The sequence below is a fragment of the Rana temporaria genome, chromosome 2 (genome assembly GCF_905171775.1).
Source record: "Rana temporaria chromosome 2, aRanTem1.1, whole genome shotgun sequence".
NCBI classification, from domain to species: Eukaryota; Metazoa; Chordata; class Amphibia; order Anura; family Ranidae; genus Rana; species Rana temporaria.
This window is the reverse complement of record NC_053490.1, coordinates 40426323-40450993: the sequence shown is the minus strand read 5'-3', so window position 1 is coordinate 40450993 and position 24671 is coordinate 40426323. Positions and strand designations below refer to the sequence as shown.

Here is a 24671-nt window from a genome sequence, read left to right as displayed (position 1 = left end):
GAATTTCCAACAACAAGTTTTGTTGTCGGAAAATTTGAGAACCAGCTCTCAAATTTTTGTTGTGGGAAATTCCTACACACGGCTCCAATCGATCATTTTTTGTTGGAAATTACGACCGTGTGTACGCAGCATAAGAATGAATGGCTGTACTCCTAATTATGGAAGAATGGAGAAAGTTCAAGGTGCCTACGAGAATGGATATTGGAGCACTCAGGACCATCTGGGAGTCATCCATAGGCTGCAAGTTCTTTTTGTGAAATAGACTCTCCAGATCTATAACATATATAGACTTATTGGAGCTAGAATTTGTTTCATTGCTATAATTAAGTTCTATCACCCACCTCCTGGCATCAGAATACAATTTTATTTTAATTCCCTTCACCCGGCAGCTGCACAAGTCAGGGGAGTCTTTATACTACAGTGTGCAAGGAGGGAACGAGACACTGGTGTATATTGATGCTGAGTTTCTGACACACTTTCATGGCTTCTGCTTAGAGACAAACACGCGAATCACAGGAAAGATAAAATCATGCTGTGTATTATCTCGCTGCTGGCTGCTGCTGGGGATGTCAGACATCTCCTTATTAACTGGTTATTAGTAGCTCGCATGTCCGCTGGATTCTGTTCTTAAACAGCAGGAACATTACAAAGACATCTGCTACCATCAGTAAGAAACTGGAAACTGACATATCAAAACTGGAACACAAAACTGTCTGTGCTGCTCATAACTACCAATACAAGGTCAACTGCCCTTTTTAATTTGATACATCTGTGAAGGTTTTCATTTATTCAGGTCATGGTATATCTAGTATCTAGTATATCTAGTAGTAAATAGTCACAGTCACCTGGACTTGTCCTGTAATATTGAAGGCATTGCCTAACCACTTCCTGCTCGGCCTATAGCATAATGATGGTCGGGTGGTGGTGGTGGTTCAGTTATCCTGACTGGGCGTCATATGACGTCCAGCAGGATAACAGCCGCCATGCGCCCGTGGGGGTGCGCATCGCGGCGATCGTTGTGGGAAGTCAGTCTGACACACCACTACACCGATCTCAGTAAAGAGCCTCTGAAGGAGGCTCTTTACCATGTCATCAGCCATGTCCAATCACGGCTGATCACGATATAAACAGGAAGAGTCGTTGATTGGCTTTTCCTCACTCGCGTCTGACAGACACGAGTAGAGGAGAGTCAATCGGCTGCTCTCCTGACAGGGGGGTCTGTGCTGATTGTTTATCAGCACAGCCCCCCTCGGATGCCCGCCCAGGACCACAGGATGCCGCCAGGACCACCAGGGATGGCCACCACACTGGACCACCAGGTATGTGGTATACGTACTTGCGTAGCCCCTTGAACGCCTACAGAGCACCGCTGGTTCCAAGGACAAATCAGCACAGGAAGAGGCCACAGAGGAAAAAGAGGAGGTGGTGGAGGAGAGGGGTGTGTCAGAATCACCACTAGTAGCATTTTGGAGGCGTGGTGGCGGAACAACCTCTAACACTACTGCACCCTGCCAGCAGAGTCACCCAATTCACCGTGAAAGATAGGTAACGTCCCTGTCCATGCCTGCTGGACCATGAGTCAGCGGTAATATGCACCTTACCGCTAAATGCCTTGTCCAGCGAGGCCAAGACATTATCTTCCACATGCCGGTAGAGAGCCGGAATCGCCTTCCGTGATAAAAAAAAAAAGTGGCGTTTGGGAACCTGCCACTGAGGAACTGCACATTCCACAAACTCACGGAGGGGGGCAGAGTCTACCAACTGAAAAGGCAGCAATTGAAGTGCTAGCAATTTAGCCAAGCTAGCATTCAACCGCTGTGCATGTGGATGGCTGGGAGTGAACTTCTTTCGGTGGTGCAGCAGCTGGGGCAGGGAAATTTGCTTGGTACAATCTGACATTGGTGTACCGATAGCAGATTGCCTGCAAGTACTTGGCAGTGACACACCTAATTTTACACCTTCATTCCTCTCAGTGCAGGTTTCTGAGAGGACTGAAGGTATAGTGGATTTGGAGATCCCAGCTGATGAGGAGCAAGGAGAGGTCCGCTTTGTCTGGTCAAGTATGTGGTGCCCAAGCGGCTAATATTTTGGCCATGCGAGATACGCTTCAGACATATGTTGCAAATAGCAAAGGTGCGATCTGCTGCAGACGTCTCAAAAAAGGCCCACACCAAATAACTTTTTTAATAATGCGCAGAGACAGCAGTGCCCTGCACATGCGGAGCTCTGCGTTGTGATGCAGTCAGTGTGCTGCCCTTAAGCTGGCCCCTGGAGGGCATCCCGCCTCGTTTGGAGATGTGACTCCTCCTCCTCTCTCCTATCAGGCACCCATGTAGAGTCAGTGACCTTATTATCCCCTCCCTCCTCATCACTGGAGCAAACCTGGTAGTATGCTGCAGCTGGGGGAACAAGACTACCACCATCTGAGCCTTCAAAACGCTGCGCATCCTCCTGCACCATGTACACAATAATGTGGTCAAACAGTTCGGGGGACTCCTCAGGAGGACATGTTGGGGCTAGGGAAGCAGTGACTAATGCCATTGAGCCAAGGGAAGAGACCGCTTTGGCAGACAAAGTACCCTGAGGCTGGGTGGGAGAGGTTGAGGATGGCTTGGTCATCCACTCTACCAACTCTTCAGCATGTTGCGGCTCAACACGGCCAGCTGCCAGAAAAAAAAGGACAAGCGTGCCCTACGGCCAGGTGCTGATGAGGATGCACCGTGTCCACGACCAGCACTGTTGCTTCTAGACACAGAGCCTGCTTGCCCTCTTTTATTGGCCTGTGTGTGTCTGTCTCTCCTTGTTGTCCTTCCAGACATACTTTATTTGATGTATTGGAATAGGTAGGTACACAAGGAATTGTCTGCAGTCGGCTTTAGCTGCACACCGTGGCCAGTATACAGTAAACTGACTTGATATATTGCAGGTTAGCGCAATAAACTGCTTGTATTATCAGTAATAGAAAAGCAATAGTCTGCAGGGAGCTTTACGTGCACACTGTGGCCAGTATACACTACACTGACTTAAGAAACTGCAGGTTAGCTCAATCAACTGATTGTATTATCAGTAATAGAAAAGCAATAATCTGCAGTGAGCTTTACGTACACACTGAGCCCAGTATACACTACACTGACTTAGGCCCCTTTCAGACTGGGGCGGGAGCTGCGGTGGCGGTATAACGCCGCTAAAAATAGCGGCGCTATACCGCCGAAATTGCCGCGGGTATCAGCCGCTAGCGGTGCGGTATTAACCCCCGCTAGCGGCCGATAAAGAGTTAATACCGCCCGCAATGTGCCTCTATAGAGGCGCATTGCGGGCGGTATTGCCGCGGTTTCCCATTGTTTTCAATGGGAAGGAGCGGTGAAGGAGCGGTATACATGCCGCTCCTCTCACCGCTCCAAAGATGCTGCTGACAGGAGATTTTTTTGTCTCCCGCCAGCGCATCGCCTCAGTGTGAAAGCCCTCGGGCTTTCACATTGAGTCTGCAGTGAAGGAGTTTTTCAGGCGCGATAGCAGCGCTATTTTTAGCGCTGTACCGCCTGAAAAACTCCTCAATGTGAAAGGGGCCTTAATATACTGCAGTGAAAATAACAGGAACATTCTGAAGTGAGATCTAGCTAAACTGAATACAGTATATATATATATATATATATATATATATATATATATATACACACAACTCCTAGGATGCATATATATACCAAATACACTAAATACATATACTAAATACACTAACTGCAGCTACCTGAATCGCCTGCCTGCTCTGTGTGTCATTTACACAGTAATCAGTGCATTTTTTATAGCACTGATCGTTGTATAAAGGACAATGGTTCCAAAATAGTGTCAAAAGTGTCCGATGTGTCTGCCAAAATGTCGCAGTCACGATAAAAATCATTGCAAATCACCGCCATTACTAAAAAAAAAAATAATAATAATGAAAATGCCATAAAACAATCCCCTATTTTGTAGACGCTATAAACTTATGATAACTTATGCGCAAACCAATCAATATACACTTATTTCCAAAAATATGTAGAAGAATACGTATCGGCCTAAATTAAGAAAGAAATTATTATTTTTTATATATTTTTGGGGGATATTTATTATAGCAAAAAGTAAAAAATAGTGTTTTTTTTCTCAAAATTGCTGCTCTATTTTTGTTTATAGAGCAAAAAAATAAAAACCGCAGAGGTGATCAAATACCACCAAAAGAAAGCTCTATTTGTGGAAAAAAAGGACGTAAATTTTGTTTGGGTGCCACGTTGCACGACCACGCAATTGTCAGTTAAAGCGACGCAGTTCTGAATCGCAAAAAGTGCTCTGGTCAGGAAGGGGGTACATTTTTCCAGGGCTGAAGTGGTTAATGGATGCATCGCCACTGGTTGGCCTACAGGTTCCTAATGTAGCATTACCCCCAGTGGAGCTGCTGGATTTTTGGGCGGCATATTACCTCATGGCTCCTCCGAATTCCTAGGGGTGAGTAATGCGTATTGCATTTAGTAGAAGTAAAGGAATGTCCACGACAGGTGCTCTTTACTGTTCTCTTTATTACCCAGCCGGGTAAAAACAGTAAACTTATGGTGAGGAAAGTAAAGTTGAAGAAGACAGGAGAATAGCAGATTCAGGCGTGATAATAGGGAAACAGTCCTGCTCCCAAGCGTAACACTTCTCTGCGCCACTCCTGCCGGAGTGGGTTTAGTGTACCCAGACAGGCCTCTCTCACTGACCTGGCAGCCGGAGTATCACTCGGACAATTGTAGGATGAAGTCTCTGCCACAGACCCTCCTTGGTGAACTGGAACTTGAGGAAATAGTCTCTGCCGCAGACCTCCCTCAGTGAGCCTCAGAAAGACACCTCTGCCACAGGCCTTCTCTGGATTGAATTCTTGTAGGTATCCTTTCTTGGATAAGTTACGCCTGGATCTCCTTCAACTTGTCGCCCAGGTACCGACTCACAGGTGATCAATCCCTCGGTGTCCGGCTACCTTGATCCCCGGTGGTTTGTCCAGGCCCTTTTGGACCACCAGCCTCTCAATGGCGCTCCTCAGACTGACTCCCCACCGAACAGCAGTACAGCTTGGGATCTTCAAAAGTGGGGACCCAGTCACTCACTGGGTCCCCGTCGCTGTTCAGATGCTCCGGGCCAGCATGGTCCCAGAACCAGGAACACCGCGTGGCACGCACGCCCCGGTCAGGTAGGCCATAATGCCGGGGCGCCGTAATGTGGTCACCCTAAAGGTGGGTGCCACACTGGACGAAGAAGACCCAGAACCAATGGCGTCTGTCCCATAACTACTCCTCCCCAGCATGCACAGCGAGGACAAACCCCTGTGATTGGCTGTTGGGAAAGAGCACCCAAACCTTGACTCCACTGCTGCCACCTGCAGCACCGGGGCTGGAAGAACACCCCAGTACAACAGAATAAGCCCACAGCACAGCCCAGCTGAGACAGGGACCGTGTTTTGCACTTAACAATCTGGATCAGAGTTTAACTACACTCTGATCTGCCCTTAACCACTTAACCCCTGGACCATATTGCTGCCCAAAGACCAGAGCACTTTTTGCGATTCGGGACTGCGCCGCTTTAACTGACAATTGCGCGGTCGTACGACGTGGCTCCCAAACAAAATTGGCGCCTTTTTTTCCCCACAAATTGAGATTTCTTTTGGTGGTATTTGATCACCTCTGCGGATTTTATTTTTTGCGCTATAAACAAAAATAGAGCGACAATTTTGAAAAAAAATAATATTTTTTACTTTTTGCTGTAATAAATATCCCCCAAAAATATATAAAAAAACATTTTTTTTCCTCAGTTTAGGACGATACGTATTCTTCTACATATTTTTCTTAAAATTGCAATAAGCGTTTATTGATTGGTTTGTGCAAAAGTTATAGCGTTTACAAAAAAGGGGGTATTTTTATGTCATTTTTATTAATATATATTTTTTACTAGTAATGGCGGCGATCGGCGTTTTTTTGTTCGGTACTGCGACATTATGGCGGACACTTCGGACACTTTTGACACATTTTTGGGACCATTGGCATTTTTATAGCGATCAGTGCTTTAAAAATGCATTGGATTACTATAAAAATGCCACTGGCAGTGAAGGGGTTAACACTAGGGGGCGGGGAAGGGGTTAAGTATGTCCCTGGGTGTGTTCTTACTGTGGGGGGGGGGGGTGGCCTCACTAGGGGAAACACTGATCCTCTGTTCATACATTTTATGAACAGAAGATCAGCATTTCCCCCCGACAGGACCGGGAGCTGTGTGTTTACACACACAGCTCCCGGTCCCCGCTCTGTAACGAGCATTTGCGGGTGCCCGGCGACGATCGAGCCCGCCGGGCACACGCACGGGAGTCGGGGGCGAGCGGGGGGCGCGCGCGCCTCCGGCGGCACGCACGCGACCCTAGTGGCCGCTCAAAGAGCCGCTGTATAGCTACGGGCTCTCGCCCAGGAGAGTCGACCTGACGCCGTAGAATGACGGCGGCTGGTCGGCAAGTAGTTAAATTCAACTAGCACCGGTACCATAAAGTACACAGGCGCTACACTAATATAAAGGAAACCTGGTTTCTCTACACTGCACCACGATAAACTACTCCGGCCCCTTGACTGCTCTACAATTTATTTTTTCATAAAGGTGAACTAATCCTTTAAATATATATTGAATGGATTGACTTGGCTGATGAGGTGGAGCAGGGGGCACTTGTGGAACGGGCGCGTTCTGCTCCTTGTGTCTTAAAAAGGTTTATCACGGACCTCCTAGATGTCTAGCATCCTGTCAAACTAATGCTCATGGTCCTCCATGTAATAAGAGAGGTGTCATTTCATTCTTACCTAGCGGTATCTGACTGTACTCCCTCGGAATACTAATCTCATATGTCTACTAATAAAACTGCTAGGAAGCACGCATCCAGCAAACACAGACGCGGCACCATGGCACGTATATCCTAGCAACAGTGCGTAGCTTTGCTCCAGATGTGATTTAAATTCTGCAGATGTAAAGAGCTGACTTTATATCAAGGTCAGCTCTGTAGCTGTATGTGGCTGAAGAATAATCTTACTACTCAAGATGACAAGGAAATCTGGGTCTGTAGGGTAATTGCACACAGCCAGGTGACCTGCTTTCTAAGATTTAAGAAGGACGCCAAACGAATAAACAGACTTGAGACAGCTCAACAATGAACCTGAATGGAAGTTTTCCACCGTGGCTGTGGGCCATTAGCATAATAAATGCATCTGCTGATTTTTCCATTAGAATTAACTTGGCTTTTACCACGTCTGTTATTCCATGAATTGACTTTAATACAGCACTTAGCAGGGCCCGTGCTAGACTATTTTTCACCCTAGGCAAGGCCAGCTACTTAAAGTGGATGTAAACCCAAAAAATTATTATTATTTTTTTGATGTCACAATGTAGAGAATACGATTTCCTATCATCTGTGCCCAGTCTTGCCACACAGAGTTAACTAGCTTGCAGACATGCACAGCTTCTTGTCTATGTATATTCTGATGGCTGTTTACACTGAACTGTGGATCACCCCATATTTTGAAAACATTTAATCAAAACACAGGAAAGACAGCCAATCCTGGGAGAGCTGGACGGAAGAGGAGAGGGGGGGGGGGGGTATGTGAATTGTGCACTTTACAGAAGCTGTGCATGTCTACAAGCTAGTGCACGAGATATCTAAATAACCTGTCACTCAAGCAAGGACTTTGGTCTTTATCTGGAAGTCTGTTTTATTTCACTGAACAATAAAAAGAGGATTGCTCAGCGTTGGATTAACTCTGTGTGGCAAGACTAGGCACAGAGAATAGAACATCTTAGGGCCAGATTCACAGAAGAAATACGCCCGAGTATCTACTGATACTCCGGCGTATTTTCAAATTTGCCGTGTCGTATCTTAATTTGTGATTCACAAACAAGATTCGCCCAGAAGCGATTCAGTTCGCATGCGCCGCGCTTTATAAGTTTTTCATTCATTCATTCAAGATACGACGGCATTTGGCTAAGATCCGACAGGCTTATGGCTTCGTACGCCTTTGGATCTTAGGCTGCAATACTTCGGCCGCCGCTGGGTGGAGTTTGCGTCGTTTTGCAGCGTATGCAAATTAGCTTTTACGGCGATCCACGAAGGTACTCGCGTGCGTTACGTCATCGCAAGTCGTTTTTTCCCGTCGCAAAGTTAAGCCTGCTTTTTCATGGCTTAACTTTAGACCAGCCATGTTAAAGTATGGCCGTCGTTCCCGCGTCGAATTTTAATATTTTTTTTGGCGTAAGTACGTTACGCACGTTGCCATTCACAAACACGTTGGGGCGCCGTAATTTCGCGCAAAGCACGGCGGGAAATTTCCAAACGGAGCATGCACAGAACGTTCGGCGCGGGAACGCGCCTAATTTAAATGGTACACGCCCCATTTGAATTAGGTGGGCTTGCGCCGGACGGCTTTACGCTACGCCGCCGAAAGTTTACACGCAAGTGCTTGGTGAATCAGGCACTTGCGCTGAAAACTTGCGGCGGTGTAACGTAAAGACGATACGTTACGCCGCCGCATTTGTACCTGAATCTGGCCCTTATTCTCTACATTGTGACATAAAAATAAAAATTTTGGGTTTACATCCACTTTAAGCCTCGTACACAAGCACAGTTTTCTCGGCAAGAACCGGCAAGAAAACTGCCTTGTAAGAGCTTTCCTGCCTAGTAAACCGTGCGTCTGTACGAGGCTTTGAGGCTTCTCGTCAAGAAAAACTGCCCAGAATCTCGACGAGAAAAATAGAGAAACTGCTCTCTATTTTCTCGTTGTGATTCTCGGCAGTGTTTTCCTGACAAGAAACCCTAGCGTCTGTATACTTACCTGTCGCCGTGGAAACCCGCGCATGCTTGAAATTACTTTGACGCATTCGTGGTAGCTTCCAAGGCATAGGTAGGGTGTTGCAAGATGGCGGCGACTGCATTGAATGTGACGAGCGCATGCTCGTCGCAGTCGATGACGTCACCGCATTCGTGCCATTCAAAGGAATGGAGTGTGTGTACACTCGGCCGGCAAGAGATTCTTGTCAAGAATCTCGTCAGGAAAAACAACGTTTTTTTCCTGATGAGATTCTGGGTCGTGTGTACAGGGCTTCACACTAAAAACATAAAAAACATACAACTTAAAAAAAAAAATCCACATGGAGCTAATCCTTGCCAACGTTAGCTCCGTGCGGAGACTGACTAGGGAGCTGGGAAGAAGTGTTGTTTGCAGGAGACTGCTTCGTCTCCAGCTACCGTGTTTCCCCGAAAATAAGCCCGGGTCTTATATTAATTTTGACAAAAGAGACAGTAGGGCTTATTTTCGGGGTAGGTCTTACCATGTAATGTGATGTCTTCTCTCCCCCTCTCTCCCTGACTAACAGGAATCCCCAGTATGATCTGAGTTAATATGCTTGTAAAATCCTATAATCCACTCTATTACCGTAGTATATAATGTACAATGTGTGTGTTTCTGTAATATAATTGTGCCAAATACCTTCGTTATAGTGCCGCTCTGTGCTTATGTGACCCGCCGGAGCTCTCTTCCCCACAATTATATTACAGAAATACAGAAACACACACATTGTACATTATATTCTACTGTAATAGAGTGGATTATAGGATTTTTAAAAGCATTTTAAACTAGGGCTTATTTTCGGGATAGGGCTTATATTTCAGCCCTCCTGGAAAATAACGCTAGGTCTTATTTTTGGGAAAACACAGTAGCATCATCCAATCCTGTCTGGGGACAATGACACTAGGACCCAAAAGTGATGTTTTACAAGTTGCTTCCGGGTCATTAACAGAAAAAGGAGATCAGTGAGCAGGCGTTCGTTGTTCTCCCTCCCTTCTACCTGTGGCACCCACCATGCCTGTTTCAGGTCCGCTGAAGGAAGTGCAGAGCCTGGGAAGCATGGCAGGGCACATGGAGGACGTGGAAGTGATCTGGAGGCTGAACAGCTATTGGATCATTTCCACCTGACAGTCAGCCAATCAGATTTACGCACACTCCATAAGATGCTTCCTGTTAGCTCTATTTACACTTGTTACATAGTTACATAGTAGGTGAGGTTGAAAAAAGACACAAGTCCATTAAGTCCAACCTATGTGTGTGATTTTATGTCAGTATTACATTGTATATCCCTGTATGTTGTGGTCGTTCAGGTGCTTATCTAGTAGTTTTTTTAACTTATCAATGCTCCCCTCTGAAACTACCGCCTGTGGAAGAGAATTCCACATCCTTACTGCTCTTACAGTAAAGAACCCTCTATGCAGTTTAAGGGTGAACCACTTCTCTTCTAATTTTAGTGAATGGCCGCGTGTCTTTTTAAATTCCCTTTCACGGAAACGTTTTATCTCTATTGTGGGGTCCCCAGAATGGCATTTGTACATTAAAATCATATCCCCTCTCAAGCGTCTCTTCTCTAGAGAGAACAAGTTCAGTGCTCGCAACCTTTCCTCATAACTAATATCCTCCAGACCCTTTATTGGCTTTGTTGCCCTTCTCTGTACTATCTCCAGTTCCAGCACATCCTCCCTGAGGACTGGTGCCCAGAACTGGACAGCATACTCTAGGTGCGGCCGGACCAGAGTCTTGTAGAGCGGGAAAATTATTGTTTTATCTCTGGAGTTAATCCCCTTTTTAATGCATGCCAATATTCTGTTTGCTTTGTTAGCAGCAGCTTGGCATTGCATGCCATTGCTGAGCCTATCATCTACTAGGACCCCCAGGTCCTTTTCCATCCTAGATTCCCCCAGAGGTTCTCCCCCCCAGTGTATAAATTCATTAAATTGCATTCATATTTTTGCCACCCAAATGCAATATTTTATATTTTTCTACATTAAACCTCATTTGCCATGTAGCTGCCCACCCCATTTATTTTATTCAGATCTTTCCACATCCTACGTAAAAATGATTGCCCTGCTTAGCTTAGTAGTGTCTGCAAATACAGAGATTGAACTGCTTACCCCCATCCTCCAGGTCGTTTATGAATAAATGAAATAGGATTGGTCCCAGGACAGAACCCTGGGGGACCCCACTTTCCACACAGAACCATTCCGAGTTCTCCCCATTTATCACTACCCTCTGAACTTGTGTTTGAAGGTCATTAAAAATGTGCAGCTGAGCCACACTTTTATCATCTCCCAACCACTCCCCATTATTCTGGAAAGTACAGCAGCGGGGGGGGGGGGGGGGTAACATAACACCCTGCCACTATTGCCATACTATGGTGGCAGTGCCTTTGCAGCAAAAGCAGTGCCACTGTAGTATGGCAGCGGGGGGGAGGGGGGGGGTCTTACACAACACCCCACCAACGTTGCCATACTACAGTGGCAGTGCCTTTGCAGCATAATAGGGAGTGGTTGTAGGACAGTAAAAGTGTGGCTCAGCTGCAAATTTTTAGCTCAAATACAAATGTACATAAGAACTAACATGAAGCATTTCACTGTGCTTATGTGATAGTCATCATTATCATGATGATGATCACACAAAGTGCCTGAACCCTCGAACACCTCTCTGTTGCATCACCTCCAACCGCCCACCTTCCGCCCTCCTCAGTGGAGGAAGGGATAATTACTCTGCCAGTGAAAGAATCACTCTGGGAGAGAAAAGGCTGTGAGCAGCTTCGGCCGGCCATCACTGATCAGCATTGCAAAATTAAGCCTGAACGTGAAATTTAAAGAAGAGTTCCTCTCTGCTCCTCGCCTCCTGGGCCCCTCTGGTGAACTGATAGGGCCCAGGAAAAACATAATTAATGTTACAGCATGGCCGGCTGTACTGACCTATCATTGGCTCTGGCTACGCCCTCAGCAGCTGCCTAGTTTGCCTAGTGTTGGCACCGGCCCTGCACTTGGAGATATACACATTCCATAAATACCGTATTTATCGGCGTATATCGCGCACTTTTTTGCCCTGAAAATCAGGGCAAAATCGTGGGTGCGCGATATACACCGATACCCGCTTTCCCGCGCCGAGTTTTGAATACTCCGCCGACATATACCGAGCGCAGTACACTCGGGTATAGTCGGCCAGTCTCGGCTTCTTCCGCGGTCACGTCCTGGACGTACAGGACGTGAGCGCAACAGTTGCTGAGCCTGCCCGAGTGTACTGCGCTCGGTATATGCTGGCGCAGTATTCAAAACTTGGCGCGGGAAACGAGCGGGTAAAACGCGAGGACGCCACAGAAGGACGCCGGACCCGCCGAAGAGAACACCGGACCCGCTGAAGAGGACACCGGACCCGCCGCAGAAGGACACCCGAAGCTGCAGAAGGACACCCGAAGCCGCAGAAGGACACCCGAAGCCGCAGAAGGACGCCGGACCCGCCCGAAGAGGACACCCGAAGCCGCAGAAGGACGCCGGACCCGACGAGGCCGCCGATGGACGCCGCGCAAGACACCAAAACTGTAAGTACAAAAATAACTTTTTTTTCCACTTTAGGGGTGCGCGGTATAAACGGGAGCGCGTTATACCGCGATAAATACGGAGGAATACATTTAAAAGCAATGTAGTGAAGAAATTCCAGATAGCCGCACTCCAATGCAATCACCTTTAGAAAAAACAGTCCATAGAGCATAGGAAGCACAATCTTTATATATTTGAAATTTCTCTCCTTCATGTAAAAATCACAATTTTTTTGCTAAAAAATTAATCGGAACCCCCAAACATTATATATTTCTATTTTAGCAGACACCCTAGGGAATAAAATTGCGGTAATTTTCTCGCACGGTATTTGCGCAATCATTTTTCGAACACCTTTTTTTGGGAAAAAAAAAAAACGGTTTCATGAATTAAAAAATAACAAAACAGTAAAGTTACACCAATTTTTTTGTATAATGTGAAAGATGATGTTACGCCGAGTAAATGGATACCTAACAAGTCACACTTTAAAATTGTGCACACTCATGGAATGGCGCCAAACTTCGGTACTTAAAAATCTCCATAGGCGACGCTTAATTTTTTTTTACAGGTTACTACTGTATTTTCGAGTTACAGAGGAGGTCTAGTGCTAGAATTGTTGCACATGCTCTAACGCACGCGACGATACCTCACATGTGGGGTTTAAACAGCGTTTACATATGTGGGCGGGACTTGAATGTGTGTTCGCTTCGGCACGCAAGCTACCAGGGACAGGGGCGTTTAAAAAAATATATATATTATTTTATTTTTATTTTACTTCATTTTTTTATTTTTACACTTTTTAAAAAAAAAATATTTTTGATCACTTTTATTCCTATTACAAGAAATGTAAACAACAATAAGACCCCACATCTCTCCTCCAGGCTTACAAGTATGAAATCATGAAAAAAAAATCACCGATCTCATGCCGACAGCCGCGATTGCAGTTTTTATTTACTTCCGGGTACCGGGGGCATGACGTCATAATGTCGCGCCCGGGCCTCCGACGGTCATAGAGATGACTTCCAGCAGGACAATGACCCGAAACATACAGCCAGAGCTACAATGGAATGGTTTAGATCAATGCTATTATGTGTTAGAATGGCCCAGTCAAAGTCCAGACCTAAATCCAATTGAGAACCTGTGGCAAGATTTAAAAATTGATGTTCAGACGCTCTCCATCTAATTCAGCAGAGCTTGAGATATTTTGCCAAGAAGAATGGGCAAACATGTCCCTCTCTAGATGTGCAAAGCTGGTAGAGACATCCCCAAAAAGACTTGCAGCTGTAATTGCAGAGAAAGGAGGTTCTACAAAGTATTGACTCATTTATCGTTTTCCTTCAACTTCACAATTATGTGCCACTTTGTGTTGGTCTATCACATAAAATCCCAATAAAATCCATTTACATTTTTGGTTGTAACATGAAAAAATGTGGAAAATTTCAAGGGGTATGAATACTTTTTCAAGGCACTGTAAACAAAGGAGTTGGGTCCACCCAAAATGCATACCAGACCTTTCAAATCTGGTATAGATTTTAAAAGGGACCCTATCCAAAAAAAAAGTGTGTAGTCCCCCCAAAATCCACACCAGACCCTTGAGGTTGGTTATGGATTTGAATAGGGGACCCCAAGGAAAAAAAGAGTGGGGTTTCCCCAAAATGCATACCAGACCTTTCAGATCTGGTAGAGATTTTAAAGGGGACCCTTTTCAAATAAAAAAAAGAGTGTGAGGTCCCCCAAAATTCCATACCAGACCCTTGGGGATGATTATGGATTTGAATGGGGAATCCCACACACAAAACAAGGATGGAGGGTACATGGGAAGGGTACTTTGCCAGGGGGTGGGCCACTTCCCCACAACCCTGGCCTGGTAATTGTGCGGGTCTGCAGGAGGAGGGGCTTATCAGAATCTGGAAGTCCTCTTTAAAAATAAGAGGCACCCAAATACCTGACCCCACCTATTTGAATAATCAAGGAGTATATAGTACCCAATCTCAAAAAAAGTACACCATAAATAAACACATTGATGCATTTTGACAAATTCTTTATTAATATAAAAAAAAAAAAACATAATTCCAGCTATGCAGATCCCTGTCAATCCCGATGGACACCTCCTGACCCTCATCTAGGATAAGGGTCTGGCAAAAATAAATGAAATACCCAGGAATTTGTTTATAAATAAATGGAAGCAGCCGGGAGCTGTCATTTACCGGCAATTTAAACAGTAGTTTGTATATATTTTACAGACAGTATTTTATAGAGGGCACTGGAGCGCCGCCCCCTCTGGCTCTCGCCCGCCACTGAGTCTAATAACATACATTCATGCATTGCATGAATGTATGTTATTGTTGCCAGCTGCCGCTGGTCTATTCAGAGATGGCCGGAACTTGAGCGCCGGCCACCTGAATAACGGCAGCTGGTTGGCTGTGCGGAAGTGCCTATCAGAGCTCTGATAGGCTTTCCGAGTACAGCCCTCGTCTCCCGGATGTCTTATCCTCGGAACGTACGGGGGATGCGTTCCTTGGATATGACTGACGGCTGTCTCAGCCAATCAGGTTCCTCAATTCTGGTTATCGGTAACCTGATTGGCTGAAGCGTCACCAAGGCGGGAGAAGACATTGAGGGACGTGGAAGGAGTAAGGTAAGTGCATTTTACAGGGCACAGCGGCGACAATAGGCACAGTGGCATTAATGGGCACAGTGGTGACAAAGGGCACAGTGGCATCAATGGGCACAGTGGTGACAAAGGGCACAATGGCATCAATGGGCACAGTGCCATCAATGGGCACAGTGCCATCAATGGGCACAGTGGCAACAATTAAAGGGCATAGTGGTGACAATTGGCACAGTGGCGACAATTGGCACAGTGGCGACAATTGAGGGGCACAGTGGCTGCGTTTGATGGCATGGCACAGTGGTGACAATTGATGGCACAGTGGCTGCGTTTGATGGCATGGCACAGTGGTGACAATTGATGGCACAGTGGCTGCGTTTGATGGCATGGCACAGTGGCTGCGTTTGATGGCATGGCACAGTGGTGACAATTGATGGCACAGTGGCTGCATTTGATTGGCACAGTGAGGCTGCAATTTTTTTCTTTTTTTTTGTTTTCGTTTGCGCCCCCCAACAATTTTGAGCACCAGCCGCCACTGTTTACAGATGTGCCACATTACAGGCAGTTTGGGGGGATTCCCCGGGAATGGTATTTAAAGGAATGTATATTTTTTTAAGGTTTCACTTTAAGCAATATTAAAATTGCTGCTCCCCACCAAATAGAATTTAAAATTAATGAAAGCATATCACATGGAACTGCAAGTACCCACTAGCTTGTTATAATACTCAGGGAAACCTTTCCAGACTACTATACAGTATATAACTGTATCTGTCAGATAAGAACAAGTAAAATACTTGCAAAAAGTCCCAAGTTTAAGGGCATTCAGGCCTCCGTGTTTTGGTACATTGCATCAACAGACATTTTTTTTTTATGCGTTAGCATGCATTTCACAAAGGCAGCTCATTCGAAGGCATTGGCTGGGAGTACAGCACAACGTCCAAAAACAGACATGCACTAGATTTTGCACGTGTGATGGAGTTGCATTGGCCTAGTGCATTGGAGTGTCATTCAAAATGAACTGTACCGCAAAGTGCTACAGTAACACATTTAACGTATAATACAGCGACCCACACAGGAAAGATGCAAATGGGAAACAGAGGGGTTTTTTTTCTGGAAGTTTTTATCCCTTGAAATTTGGACTTTTTAATTTTCTTTTCTTTTATATATAATTACATTTGTTTTCTCTTTTTTTTTTTTGTAGTTCCTGGAGTGACTGGATTCTTAATGGTTCTAATTTTATTCCTCATGTCCACTGCTTCCACAGCACCTATAAGGTAACTATACTGCATTCAGTACATACTAGTCCTTAGAGGGCATTTCTAATCAAACATTTGGAATATATGAATAGAAAATATATCAAAATAATGGCTTTAAATTCCTTTATGCCCGGTTCACACTGATGTGACAATCACTGTGACTTTGAGGCACTTGTCGCATCAGAAGTCAGACCCCATTTTGCGAATGGAACTGTTCTAATCGGTGTGACTTGAGTCAGAAAAAGGGTCCTGCACTACTTTTGGTTTGGCTTTGGTACGACTTGCATTGACTCCTTTTAACCACTTGCCGCCCGCCCTATTAAAAAAAGATGGCGGCAAAGTGATTTCAATATTCTGACCAGACGTCATATGACGTCTTCAGGATATTGAGCCGCTGGCGATCGTCAGTCTGACATCCTGTAACACCGATCTAGGTAAAGAGTCTCAGTCAGATCCAATCACGGCTGATCACGATATAAACAAGAAGAGCCGTGATCAGCTTTTCCTCACTCGCGTCTGTCAGACGCGAGTAGAGGAGAGCCGATCAGCTGCTCCTCTGACAGGGGGGTTTGTGCTGATAGATTATTAGCGCAGCCCCCCGAGGATGCCCACACTAGACCACCAGGGATGCCACCAGACCACCAGTGATGCCACCAGACCACCAGGGATGCCCACCACCAGGTATGCCACCTCAGACCACCAGGGATGCCAATCCGTGCCCACAATGGATGCCAATCAGTGCCCACAATGGATGCCAATCAGTGCCCACAATGGGCATCACTGATTGGCAGGCATTGTTTGGCACTGGTATCCATCAGTACAATATATTACAGTACATCCATCCCACCTATCAGTGCCCACCCATACCCCTTCGTGCCACCTATCAGTGCCCATTAGTGTCGCCTATCTGTGCCCATCCATGCCGCCTATATGTGCCCATCCGTGCCACCTATCTGTGCCCATCCGTGCCACCTATCTGTGCCCATCCGTGCCACCTATCTGTGCCCCATCAGTGCTGCATATTAGTGCCCATCATCAGTGCCCATCAATGCCACCTCATCAGTGCCACCTCATCTGTGCCACTTTATCGGTGCCCATCAGTGCCGCCTTATCAGTGCCCATCAGTGAAGGAGAAAACGTACTTATTTACAAAGTTTTGTAACAGAAGAAAAAAATTGTTTTTCAACATTTTCGGTCTTTTTTTTGTTTATTTTAGCACAAAATAAAAATCCCAGAGGTGATCAAATACCACCAAAAGAAAGCTCTATTTGTGGGAACAAAATTATAAAAATTTAGTTTGGGTACAGTGTAGGATGACCGTGTAACTGTCATTCAAAGTGCAACAGCACTGAAAGCTGAAAATTGGTCTGGGCAGGAAGGTGTATAAGTGCCCTGTATGGAAGTGGTTAAAGAAGTTCCATGAAAGTCTTGCCGAAGTCCTACTGGGGTCCGGCTTTAAGATCACGTGACTTTGAAGTCACGGGCAGTGTGGACTCGGGCTTATGGTCCACCCACCCTTACTGCACACACATTAGAGCTGTTTAGAATTAGAAATGAAGCAACACCTGTGTGCGGAACATAAGTTTACCAGTTCTTGGTCCTACCTGATTTTTCACTCCGAGTCACTGCTTCACCTCAATATGCTTTTTAAACCACCAGTTCCTTTAATGAGCCACCCACCTAAACACTTCACCCCAGTCCCATCAGCTTGAAGTATAGGCAGGGTAACCCTAATAATGATCTTCTCTTATTTGCTCTCTTTTGGCATGGTAAATCTACCATTGAATTTGTTTTGTTATATCTGTTTGATAAGTGCAGGTTGAACCTGACAGAAATAGGGTCTGGTACTTTTTCCGGTGCCCTCTGTATACAGTACTTATCCCAAACAGATATATCAACTCTGGTTGACCCCAGAGAATTTACCTCTGTGACCTAAAGAACACCCCCCCCCCCCTGGAGAAATATTTGGCTCCCGAAATGTAAAGGCCTTGCAAAAATTCCTAAAATTTATTGGAGTAGATTCACGTAGATCCGCGTATCTTTGCGGCAGCGTAACGTATCCGCTTTACGTTACGCCTCCGCAACTTAGACGGGCAAGTGTTGTATTCTCAAAGCACTTGCTCCGTAAGTAGCGGCGGTGTAGCGTAAATCGGCCGGCGTAAGCCCGCCTAATTCAAATTTGGAACAGGGGGGCATGTTTTATGTAAATGTTGTGTGACCCGACGTGATTGACGTTTTTCACGAACGGCGCATGCGCCGTCCGTGGACATATCCCAGTGTGCATTGCTCTTAATACGCCGCAAGGACGTATTGGTTTTGACGTGAACGTAAATTACGTCCAGCCCCATTCACGGACGAGTTACGCAAACTACGTAAAATTTTCAAATTTCGTCGCGGGAATGACGGCCATACTTAACATTGGTACGCCGCACTTACGCCACCATATAGCAGGGGTAACTATACGCCGGGAAAAGCCTAACGTTAAAGGCGTAAATGTACTGCGTCGGCCGGGCGTACGTTCATGAATTCGCGTAACTAACTAATTTGCATACTCAACGCGGAATTCGACGGAAGCGCCACCTAGCGGCCAGCGTAAATATGCAGTTACGATACGACGGTGTAACACAGTTACACCAGTCGGATCTACGGGAAATCTATGCGTAACTGATTCTAAGAATCAGGCGCATAGATACGACTGCGCAACTCAGAGATACGACGGCGTATCTGGAGATACGCCGTCGTATCTCGTTTGAGAATCTGGCCCTGTGTCTCTGTGTGAAATTTATACGATTCACATACGGTGGACCTGCTCCAAATTTCGAGGCTTGTGGATACGCATCTACATTATGATCAATACAGTCCTCCAGGTTAATCTCGGTAAAGACCCCTGGGATACCCTCTTACACAAATGTATCAAAAATGTTTCTCACTATGGCAGGGCCGATCCGCCCTATAGGCTCACTATGCAAGCCGCTTAGGGCCCCGCAAAGCTGAGGAGGGCCCTCCAAATTACTAGAGGCCCCGCCTAGAGGCACCTGGTGAGAAGTCATTTTTGGCCTCTCACCCAGCTTCTCAACTCGCTGCCTGCATGGGAGAAGAGGTAAGAAGTCAGCACCCCCCCGCTTCTTACTTTAATGTAAGATGCCATTTCCGACAGCAGAACACCCCCTCCCCCCGCTTCTCAACTTTAATGTGACATGTCATTTTGCTTGGGGGCCCCAGGGAGGTCAGGACCGGCACTGCGCTATGGCTACACTCTTATTTCCCACATTTACACAGTCACTAAACAAGCCATTTCCCAGGCGTGGAAATCTCCATCCCTCAAAGTTAGGAGCCACATATATTAATGTGAAGCTGACAGCTATTCTAAATGAAACACATGATAGGTTCCCCTCGACTTGGCAGCCATGGCTTAATTATTACTCGCCCTCTTAATATACCGCACAGCTATTGGCATTCTAGACCTTGCTCACTGAACCAAGTCACTTGTTCTTGACTGCCTCTGTGGGCTTCTTGGTTTCTTTCTTTCTTTTTCTTTTTTCTTTTCTCCCTTTTCTCTCTTTCTTTTTCTTTTCTCACTTTTCTTTTTCTTTCTGTAATCCTTTCTTCCATACACTCTATATTTTTTCATATCTCCCATTCTCCCTTTCTTTTTCCCCTTCCTTCCTTTGTTCTCTTACGTTATTTTCTCAATTTTCTGTCTTTATTCCTTTCTCCTGTACTCTCTTTTTTCCTTTCTCCCAATCCCTCTTTTTTCTTTTCTCAATTCTCTCTTTCTTTATTCCTTTCTTCTGTACTCTCTTACTTTTTTCCCTTTCTCCCGTTCTTTTTCTTTTGTTTCTCCTTTTCTCTCTTTCTTTTTCCTTTCTCACTTTTCTCTCTTCTTTTATTCCTTTCTCTCGTAAAATCTTTTTCCTCTCACTTTTCTCTCTTTCTTTATTCCTTTCTCCAGTACTCTCTTTTTTTCCCTTTCTCACTTTTTTCTCTTTCTTTTTTTTTCTTTTCTCACTTTTCTCTCAGGCCCCGTACACACGTCCGAGGAACTCGACGTGCCAAACACATCGAGTTCCTCGTCGAGTTCTGTGTTGAAGCCGCCGAGGATCTCGGCGGGCCAACTTTCCTCATTGAACAACGAGGAAATAGAGAACATGTTCTCTATTTGGCCCGACGAGTTCCTCGTCGGCTTCCTCGGTGAAAAGTGTACACACGACCGAGTTTCTCAGCAGAATCCAGCTCCGATCTGGCTGAATTCTGCCGAGAAACTCGGTCGTGTGTACGGGGCCTCATTATTTAATCCTTTATTCCGTATTCTCTTTCTTTTTTTCTTCTTTCTCGTTCTCTCTTTCTTTTTTCCTTTCTCACTTTTCTCACTTCCTTTATTCATTTCTCCCATACTCTCTTTCTTTCTTTCTTTTTCCCCTCCTCTTTTTCTTTTTTCTTTTCTCACTTTTCTCGCTTTCTTTATACCTTTCTCCTGTTCTCTTTCTATTTTTCTTTTCTCCCTTTTCTCTCTTTCTTTTTTCTTTCTCTCGTTATTTAATCCTTTTTCCCATACTCCCTTTCTTTTTTCCTTTTCCCCCTCCTCGCTTTCTTTCTTCCTCTCCCTTTCTCTAATAGAGGGATTCATTCTTATCCATTCCGTTTGGTTCGGTCAATACCTACAGTGCCCCATGGTTGAAGAATGAGCAATGTACATCTTGTTCCCTAATGTGTTTACCATTTATGTATTTGAATGTCTTTTATCTCTTTTATTTGTGATCAGAAACCATGTGGCCCCCCAAGCCAAATTAGTCTGTTTCTTATGAATAAAATGTTTTTGTTAAAATGAAAATTGGACAGAAGCTTTAAAGGGGTTGTAAAGACGAAAATATTTTCCTCTTAAATTAAAGTCTGACAGTAGCTGATAAAGTAAAAATTAATATTTTGCATTATAACTAGTTTGATACCTGTTGAAATCGGGCTGTTTTATTCACCTCCGTCACTCCTGAATCATTATTCTCACTGACTTCCTGGTTTGCGGTGCGCATTCATTCTTGCTACATCACTGCCTAATGGGAACTACAGTTCCCATTAGACTTAGCCTCCATGCCTGTGAGGGATAAGAGAGCATCTTCACGCAGGGCTGTAGTCATAGGGAGGGGGTGAGCACATTCTGCTTTCCACCATGCAAAACGGCTCAGATGCTGGTGGAAAGCAAGAAGAGGAGAGACAGAAATTGCATTTTCAAACCTGGATTACTGTATTTTGGAGGTCAAAAGGAAAAACGAGGTAAGTGATATTTAAATGCTCTAGCTTACAGCAATCAATTGATCTAATAAAAAATTAACCTTAAGTGTTCCTTTAAATCTTCTCTACTGCAATAAAAAAAAAATGTTTTGTGTGGAGCAGCTTTAAAATTAACTAAATAGTTATACTAAATATATTACTAAATAAATATCTACTAAATATTTTTTGTCTTGGGAGCTAATCATTTTCATATTTTTCAATTTTTTTAGAACTTCAAACTATGATATCTTCCTGCACACGCACAACCTCTTCTTTATTTTCTACCTGCTGCTGCTGGTCCATGCCTCTGGGTAAGTGTCCACAATCTTACTCTTTGGGCTTTTAATCTATGCAAGAGAAGTTGCATTTTGTAAGGGAACATGCCCCTGAGCTTAGTAAATAAGGTGAAGCTCTATTGACTTCCATCGCCCAATCATGTGCAAGCAAAATTGTGTTTATTTATTTCCTTGCACCCCCAATGTACTGGTCACAGATGCAATGTTTGGCAGGCTCCAATGCAAAAATATATATAAATAATTTTATTTTATTTTTTCACTAAAAGTGGACATTTCCTTTACCACTAGGTAACTCCACCTTCTATATCAGGGGTCTCCAGACTTAAAAAAAAACTGTTTTTCTAAACCAGTTTACTGTCCTCCAAGACTTCAAAGGGGGCAACTTGTGGCCAGTGGAAGTACAAAAAATGTCCTGGCATCAATGGGAGTAAAACAATTATAACAATTATATATGTATGGTCGGTAGGAGTGGGAATAGTGCCCCATCGTAGGTATCAGTTAGGGGAATAATGTCCCATCATTGGTGTCAGTGGGAGGAATAGTGCTCCGTCATTGGTGTCAGTGGGAGAACTAGTGCCTCCTAGTTGGTATCAGAGGGAGGAATAGTGCCCCATTATTGGTATCAATGGGAGGAATACTGCCCTATCATTGGGATGAATATTGCCCCGTCATTGGTGTCAGTGGGAGAACTAGTGCCTCCTAGTTGGTGTCAGTGGGAGGAATAGTGCCCCGCCATTGGTGTCAGTGGGAGGAATAGTGCCTCCTTGTTGGTGTCAGGCAGAGGAATAGTACCCCATCGGTTTCCAAAGCGAGCAAAGTCCTTTCTTGTATTAGGAGAGGTATGGACTCCAGAGACAGAGATATAATTTTGCCCCTGTACAAATCATTAGTAAGACCTCATCTGGAATATGCAGTTCAGTTTTGGGCACCAGTTCTCAAAAAGGATATCGGAGAACTGGAGAAAGTGCAGAGAAGGGCAACCAAACTGATAAGAGGCATGGAGGAGCTCAGCTATGAGGACAGATTAGAAGAACTAAATTTATTCACTCTTGAGAAGAGGAGAATAGGGGGGGATATGATCAACATGTACAAATATATAAGAGGTCCATACAGTGTACTTGGTGTTGAGTTATTCACTTTACGGTCATCACTGAGGACAAGGGGGCACTCTTTACATCTAGAGAAAAAGAGATTTCACCTCCAAATACGGAAAGGTTTCTTCACAGTAAGAGCTGTGAAAATGTGGAACAGACTCCCTCCAGAGGTGGTTCTGGCCATCTCAGAAGATTGCTTTAAGAAAGGCCTGGATACTTTCCCAAATGTACATAAAATAACTGAGTACTAAGATTTGTAGGTAAAGTTGATCCAGGGTAAATCCGATTGCCTCTCGGGGGATCAGGAAGGAATTTTTTCTCCTGCTGTAGCAAATTGGATCTCATGCTCTGCTGGGGTTTTTTGCCTTCCTCTGGATCAACTGTGGGTATGGAGTTGGGTGTATGGGATTGTACTGTGTTTTTTGTATTTTGTTTGTTTATTTTTTGTGGTTGAACTGGATGGACTTGTGTCTTTTTTCAACCTGACTAACTATGTAACTATCATAGGTATCAATGGGAGGAATACTGCCCTATCATTGGGATGAATAGTGCACCGTCATTGGTATCAGTGGGAGGAATGGTGCCCCATCTTTGGTGTTAGTGGGAGGAATAGTGCCCCATTGTTGGTGTCAGTGAGAGGAATATTGTCCCATCACTGGCATTCATGGGAAGAATACTGCCCCACCATTGGTATGAGTGGGAAGAATACTGCCCCATCATTGGTATAAGGCTTGGTTCACACTAGCCTGACTCCAAAGTCACGCGACTTTCAGTGCAACTTTGGACTCCAACTTCCTGTACCACTTGCGCTGCAATCGTAATGCATCGCGGAATCGAAACGAATTGAATCGTTGACATGATAATCTTAATCGAATCGTAAGGCCAGTGAAGATGCGCACCCCTAGTGAAAGTAGCCTTAAGCCCCATACACACTATCAGTTTTCCTGATGGTTTTCTCTTCAGGTTTACCAAAACCATGTAGTACAAGGACCTGCCTGATTGCATTCAAATTGAAACGCTTAAGGTTTGACCTCATATTAGATGGTTTTGGTAAACCTGAAGAGAAAACCATCAGGAAAACTGATAGTGTGTATGGGGCTTGAGGCTATCTATGGCTTCTCGAGTCTCCGATCATAGCAGACAGATCAACTTTGCTGTGAGTAAGAATAACAACTAAATTACTGTGCAGTGAGTGGAGAATAATGAATTTTTAATGGAGTGCCCCAATCAGAATGCCGTACAAATAGAGAGATAAATCTCTTCTATAAGCTAAAGAACTAAGATATAAGATAGGATTAAACCGTTCAATACAATATGTGGACGTTCCTCCCAAGGGGACATCTGCAATGCTGTTTTGACTGATTTTACAGTTAGGTGCGCATTGTAGCTTTAAGGGATAATCATTAATAATTAATGACTTAAAGATGTAGAGAGACAGCTGAACATTCATTAAGCACAGAGGGAATTTAACTAATGGTTATCTCACACTTAATCGTTGAAATTATTGCCCTTTAGAATGTTACGTCACTTGACCTACTGCAACCCGATCTGCACGTGCTCTATTGGCGTAGCCAATTAGATGATCATTTTAATAATTTAATTTGGCATGTGAGACCTGATTTTTGAAGGCAATAAATTTGATATGTGCCACTGATAACTGGCCCATGTAGGGGTTGACAGGCGGGCTTAATGGGCATAAGAAAAAAAGTCTCTCTGTCTTTAATGGGAGATTAT

The 24671-nt window shown here is 44.8% G+C and overlaps 1 protein-coding gene across 5 annotated transcripts in view; it reads left to right on the top strand.

Moving 5' to 3' along the window:
* The window catches only part of NOX4 (NADPH oxidase 4), a 333977-nt gene that overhangs the window by 89709 nt on the left and 219597 nt on the right, over nt 1-24671 (top strand). For all 5 annotated transcript variants that reach the window (XM_040340122.1, XM_040340120.1, XM_040340119.1 and 2 more), the window contains 2 exons: nt 16228-16300; nt 21778-21858. In XM_040340122.1, the coding sequence (XP_040196056.1) occupies nt 16228-16300; nt 21778-21858 (154 nt within the window). The remainder of the gene's footprint in view (nt 1-16227; nt 16301-21777; nt 21859-24671) is intronic.